Source organism: Coffea eugenioides, chromosome 3, assembly GCF_003713205.1.
Source record: "Coffea eugenioides isolate CCC68of chromosome 3, Ceug_1.0, whole genome shotgun sequence".
Lineage (NCBI taxonomy): Eukaryota > Viridiplantae > Streptophyta > Magnoliopsida > Gentianales > Rubiaceae > Coffea > Coffea eugenioides.
Window position 1 is genome coordinate 24036423 of NC_040037.1, and position 6624 is coordinate 24043046.

Sequence of the window (6624 nt, forward strand, 5' to 3'; positions counted from 1 at the left end):
GAGTTGAGTATGAACTTCACATTTACGAACCCGAAACTCATAGCCCGAAGTTCGAAAATAATTCAAATTAAATGAGCTGAGTTTGAACTCATCAAAGCCTGGCTCATTAGGACAGGCCTACTAAATATCCCAATTCCATTGCAATTGCAGCGTAGACGCAGAACATATCTCTACTCACACGTGTATATCTGTAATAAAATATTGGGTACCACATAACCAAATTTACCAAATAAATTGCAGACACCTTCAAGCAACTAATATTTAGCCAATTGAGCATCTCAATCACCTTTCATTCATGAGCCTTTAAGCTTGCAGTTCAACAAAAAAACTTTTGACAGCAAACAGTGACAATCAGGAAGTTGCAGAGTAAAAGAAAAATATTAATGACAGAATAAGCTCTTGATGTACAAGGTGCAATTAAGTCTTTGCCTCGATTTTATTTCCTCAACGTCAGAAGATGTAGAGCAAGGCTGTGCAACTAGCCCGTCAGCGCAGAAGCTCCAGAAATAATCTCAATAAGCTCAGTGGTGATGGAAGCCTGCCGGGTTCTATTAAAAGATACCAAAGCAAAGATTAATGAGAAAGGCAGATAACTAACTAATCAAAAAGCATCTTGTCAATAAGTTCTGTGCAAGAAGACCATCAAAAGTTGTCAATAACATATCTTTTCTCAAGAGGGTTATGTTAGCTTGTCCATGTCATCTCGCAGGGGTGAGATGTGAGTCAAATGCTCATTTATAATAATTGACTTGAATGCTTTCATATTGATGGTAAATCAGTTAGTTCTCACATATATAACCTATTTACTGTTAATCTCTTGAGAAACACATTTGTTTTAATTAAATGTAGAATTGAAACATGCATTCAAATTCCAAGACAGGGTCAGAATTACATGAGACTACAAAAGCAGTAATGCTTAAACATCTTGTCGATGTACTTTCTTAGCGTGAAGCTAGAAGCAGAGTTGATGAGGAAAAGTACTTGCGACATATAATTCAAACTTTCAGTACACCTATGCTTTCAAACGTACAAATAAGATAACATAGAAAAAGATTTCAAAGATGATCCCTCTTAAGTGATAAACATCTAAAGAAAATTAGGACTAACAAGAATACAAGAAGGTTTAGAAGTAATTGTGATGAGAAACAGAAGTTGGAAATAGCTGAATCTGACTTGAGAGGTCTTTTTTAACTTATTCATGTTTAAGAAGCAGTAATATTCTAAATCCTGTTTTTGTACTTTATTCCAACAAACTTTGAGCTTGTAGGCTCTTCTAGATGTAAACAAGCTCTTTCTGCAAATGTACCAAAAAAAAAAGAAAGAAAGAAAGAAAGCAAAGAAGCTCTTTCTGCAATTATATTTGCACTATTCTTCTAAAGTGGTTGATATTAGCAACCAATGTCCGAGGATGTAAAAATCATGTCGATGTTCAACACATCTCAAACAAGGTATGCATAATTCACCAAATGATTGCTTCAATTCCTGATAGAGTGCATAATTGGTTGATTATGTTACAGGGGGTGCAGATATGCACCAGCATGAGGGCGAGAGAGAGAGAGAGAGAGAGAGAGAGACCTGTTATAAGCAAGGGTGAGGCGGTCAAGCATATCGCCAGCATTTCTACTCGAGCTATCCATTGCAGACATCCGTGCTCCTTGCTCACTACAAGCATTCTCCAAAACTGCATTGAACAAGACCTAAAAAAGAAAAATTCCAATTAGCAAAGGATGGACAATAATCTGTTCCATATAGATGCTTTGACACATAATTAATTCTGCAATGGAAATTATATACCCAGACAAATTTATCACAACATCCAAAATACTCCATATTCATTCTTATTCAATCAATCACAATATAAAAACAATAAGACCCTTATGATTTTCCAAATACCACAAATGACACACTCCCATAGTTTCTGAGCAGAGTAAACATAAGTGAACTGTCTTCTCATGGTATATTTGAACAGAAGACATAATGCACCAGAAAGGCCAAGTGCATACACAAGAAAACTGGAATTCTGTCAGATTCTGAAGAACTTCTCCCTTTGTCTCAGCACCTTCAATTTCATACAAATCCAGATCCCCAAGCTTCCCACCAGACTCAGCTTCTCTCTCCACAACCTATACATGAATTGCGTGGTGAGTAACATTACAAAACTTCCACGAAACAATGCAGTTGCAAAGTTATTTTAACCTCGGGTGATAGCACTGTAGCTGTAGTCGGCATAAATGAGATAACTGAATGAAATTTGTTGAAGACAAGCCTTAATGCATCAAATTCAACATTCTTTAAAATGTCATCTGCAAGCACAGAAACCTGCACAAACGTGATAAAGTTGGGTTACAGGGAGCTGATAAAGTATATCAAGAACAACTATATATCAAGTTAGTTTTCTTGGGTGTAGAGGAAACAACCAAGCAACTATTATCTAATTTTCATCAATAAAATACTGCAAAGACAGAGACTATGGGTCCCAAAAGATTCTGTTTATATGACGACTACACAAGAATCAATTTCAAAGACAAACATCACGCCCAACAGGAAAGCTTCTTCTTCTGCAAATGAAGCATCAACGATCCCTTATTTCATAAGTAATCCATAAGAATGCACAAAACAAAAAAGATAAAGAGGAAATCAATTTTACTGCTTGCAAGCATGTGTATTAGCTCAAATCTTAAAAGTTTCGAGGGGGAAGGGGGAAAAAAAGGCAGATAAAGCAAAGTTCAAAAATTTTAACATTCAGTCAATGTCTAATGAGCCAAGGTCCAGAAAAACAGCGACCAATATGAATAACCATTTACCAGTATAAACATAAAGACTAAGCCAGGTAGAATGTAAAAGCAATCACTACAAGTAAGCTTACACATGGAGTCTTCTACAATATTTCATGCCACAAGAAGTAGAATTATTAACCTGAGTGTAATTAAGAGGATTTTTTTGCAGCTCAGTCATGGAGAGCTCAATATGTTTCTTTGAGTCTCGAACCAGTTGAGCCTTGGCCTTTTCCCCCAGAACAACATATTTAGCTTCCTTTTCAGGCCCTAATATGATATGAAGATCAACTAGTAACCATGAACTAGAGGTACATGAACTTGGGGAAACCAAAAAGTTTGGAAAATACCAGAATTCAACTTGTGAAGTGCCCTGCTTATCTTGACAGATGTAGAATTAATGCCACCACAAAGACCTTTGTCTGAAGATACGGTAACAACAACTGTCTTCTTGACATCAACACCTAATACAACAAAAAGCGTTAAGGAGGAACAATCACAACTAAATATAATACAATAAAAGCCTGTTGAAGTTGGTTGCAATTTATCAGATAAGACAGAATTCCTAATATCACACAACAACACGGATGCATAGCAGAACACCCAGTATACTGGCAGCAGCTAATGACAAGTTTCTTAGGACATTAGAAGGACCCATCCATTTGCAATGAAGACAAATCAGACATGAATGGATATAGATACAATTAGCAACTGGATATAATACTCTTTCACAGGGTGCACAGACCCTCCTGCCATCCCCTATTAGAGATGAATGTGCAAGCACAAGATTGGGATTTAATATGTCAGAAGAAATGAGGATGAAACACTCTGCAACATCTACATATAAGAACTTCCCACATGATAATCTATTCTTCTCTAAAAGTTCAGTCTATGGGGGTCAACGAGCCCAATCAAGCTGAACACCTTAGTGTTCAAGCTTGTTTGATTATTTTAACGAGCTTGAAATTTTGTTCAAACTTGGCTCATTTATTTGCTGAACCATGTCTGGATGAGCTTTTATTGAACCAAACTCGTGTCAAGCCCGAGCAGCTTGACATTTTTACATATAAAATCCAATTTTATACTTATCAAACCAAGCTCGGGCCGTTCATCAAGCATAAAACACTGTTCAAGCTTGGCTTGACTAGTTAGCAAACCAAGCTTGAGCAAGCTCTTACCAAGCTGAGCTCAATTTGAGTATCAAGTAGCTTGGTTCATCTTTTAGCCCAAGTTTAGTCTATTAATGTTCGCGTGAATCAGAATGCAAAACAAACAATGAGATTAAACCATGGTAAAAGAAGTGCTAGAGCAACAATATATAGAAGTATTTCAGGTCTGAAGGGAGATAACAGGATTAAAGCTGATGCTACTTGTCAAGAAAAGAGGAAAATGGTGTCCTTCTAAAAAGAAACAGAAAAAAAAGAGTTTCTAAAAGATATTAAAGACACAAATTGTCGCTCTAAGTTAGTGAGTTCAACCCCATAGGTCAGTTAATCAAAAAATTCTCCACCAACTTACTTGGGAGGTCACCCAGAAGAGCAGTGAATGGCTGCCAGAGGCCACGCGAATTTTCAGCTCTAGTCTGAATAGCTCGCAATTTAGAAGCTGCAACCATCTTCATTGCCTTTGTAATTTTCTGAATATTCTTGACACTCTTCATGCGGTTCCGGACTGCAGAAGAGTATTGTCACACAGATACTCAGTATTAAAAAGTCATGCAACACTTGAAGAAATCCCAGAGAATGCCAAAAAAATATTTGATAGTTAAAAAGCAGCACCATGAATACAAATAATTCCTTACCAACTTGAGTAGAAATACTACGAACTCCAAGAATGGCCTGCTCCCTGCACAAATGGCATCACTTAGAACAGTACTATTAAATAAAGAATGCCAGAAAGTGATTGCCAAAATTACAAAGTATGCTTGTTAAGACAGTATAAGAGACTTGAACATAGAGAACATGTCCTTTTACAACAAAATGAATATAATATGAGGTCTTCCGCACATGGACCGTAACTAGGTGGTAATCATGTGATGAAAAGGTACCTACGGATAGAGCTAAAAATTTATGAAAGTACAGTACGTAGAACCTCTCAATATCCACTTGAAACTGTCATGAATATATGCTCAGTAAAGAAAGGCTTTCCAAGAAAAAAGTAAGAAGCCAACATAAGAACTTCAAGCACCAAAAAAAGAAATTCAACTTCCTTATGATGACTGCGCAACCCCACATAAAGTTATTTAAGAGGGGTACAAGGTATTTACCACAATCTGACCTCACAGAGATATTCTCAACTCGAAAACTTGCAAACTAAATCGCTATGTATATCTTTAACACTACCCCTTTTCCTATTGAAAGGACAATAACCATTTTCTACCTAGTGCATATTAGTTTACAAATCATATTTCAAGCATACAAAATATGAGGCTTGCACTCCTTCGATGCACTCAAAAAGGCACCTCCGTCTAAAAATTTCTTCCTGCTTAAGCAATTGAAGAAGATTTCAGAAATTTTCCATTCAACCATCCTCCTTTATCTTCGCCAGTCAAAAGCAGAAATCCTATAGCTCAGCAATGCAACCATCTCCATTTCTATCTGCTTTCTCTGTATGACTACCCAGTTTACATAGCAGAGGCTTGATACGAGGCTATCTCGCTTATCAATTTCTATAGTTACTCTTCCCACCAGCCGGCAGCAATATCTGTTCAGCGAGGGCAGACTTTCCCCATCGAATAGCTTAAACACTAAAACTAAAGCTGAGACCTACAAGCACAACACAGGCAAAACATCTAACAGGTAATGAATCAGCAGCCAGTCCACAGCAATTTATCCTCCAATCCAAACCAACATTGGCATAAAACATTCAACAAAGCACACTATGCAATTTTTAGTTTAAAATGTAATGAGAAACTGTATCGAATCCTAATCAGATGTCGTAAATAAGCATTTAAAAAAACTCAGAAAGCAGCTCATCTTTTCATTTCTTGTGTTTCTACAGTATTCAGAAACTTAATTCCTGTCATTTCGCCGAGACAATCCGGAATAGAAACACTGAATCAATGCTTCTACGGAAACAATGATAACAAAATTATTTAAAAAATAATAAAAATAAAAGCGCACACACACACACACAAACGACTATAGATAGGGATTTCTCACAGGCACGAAAACTAATATACTACTATTAGATAGGGATTTTCGTTTGACGGAGAGAGTAATTACTCGGACGGTAAGAGAGACGATCGAAGGGTGTTGGCAGGGTTGGCAGACATCAGAGGGGTAGCGAAGCGCCTGCCCTCTCTCCTCAACGCAGCCATCGCCATTGCCGAGATTGATTACTGATATTGGATCCGATGGTTCCGCTTTTCCTCCGTCCTCTTCAGCTGACTATGCAGAATTCTTTTTGGGCTTTAGGGTTATCACAGTGAAGAAAGAAATGATGAAATGACGATGCTATGAAACAGAGACTGAGATGCTTTATCTTACATAATACTACGTCGTTTCGAATATTTTTTTTTTTTTGGACCTTTTTCTTGAAAGAAGAAAATACTAGGAGGTTAACCGTTAAGCGCGAGGATATTTTACGGAGGGAGCATTGAAGGCGTGGACATTACAGATGGTGGGAGCATTAAAGCGTGGACTGAATACTTTGTCGTGTAACGCTTTCACAATATGGATGTTGACAACTCGTGAATGGGAGCTGATAATGTCATAAACAATTTTTGACACACAGTTACCAGACCTCGGCCGGGGGAAGAGCCAGACGGATGGGTCGGTAGTTCGATCGGTGGATAGGGTATTAGTTTAACTTAGAACCCCTCATTTATAATTACATTCCTGTTTTAATC

At 37.4% G+C, this 6624-nt stretch overlaps 1 protein-coding gene across 1 annotated transcript; it reads right to left on the reverse strand.

Moving 5' to 3' along the window:
- Positions 1–245: 245 nt before the first annotated feature.
- LOC113765200 (ATP synthase subunit gamma, mitochondrial) lies at positions 246–6231 on the reverse strand. Its single transcript, XM_027309292.1, has 9 exons — positions 5999–6231; positions 4576–4619; positions 4293–4445; positions 3125–3238; positions 2917–3044; positions 2197–2319; positions 2004–2123; positions 1576–1697; positions 246–548 (listed from the first exon to the last, which is right to left on the reverse strand). The coding sequence occupies exons 1-9, from the start codon at positions 6097–6099 to the stop codon at positions 479–481; spliced, it is 975 nt and encodes a 324-aa protein (XP_027165093.1). The 5' UTR covers positions 6100–6231; the 3' UTR covers positions 246–478.
- Between the last annotated feature and the right edge of the window lie 393 nt (positions 6232–6624).

Bases quoted from the DNA above. Each gene is read 5' to 3' on its own strand.
- LOC113765200 (XM_027309292.1), bottom strand. From the start codon at position 6,099: ATGGCGATGGCTGCGTTGAGGAGAGAGGGCAGGCGCTTCGCTACCCCT. The intron at 3,045-3,124 runs GTATTTTCCAAA...ATATCATATTAG, and splicing joins ACTTCACAAGTTGAATTCTG to GGCCTGAAAAGGAAGCTAAA. The intron at 2,320-2,916 runs GTTAATAATTCT...ACGTTTGTGCAG, and splicing joins ATCCTCTTAATTACACTCAG to GTTTCTGTGCTTGCAGATGA.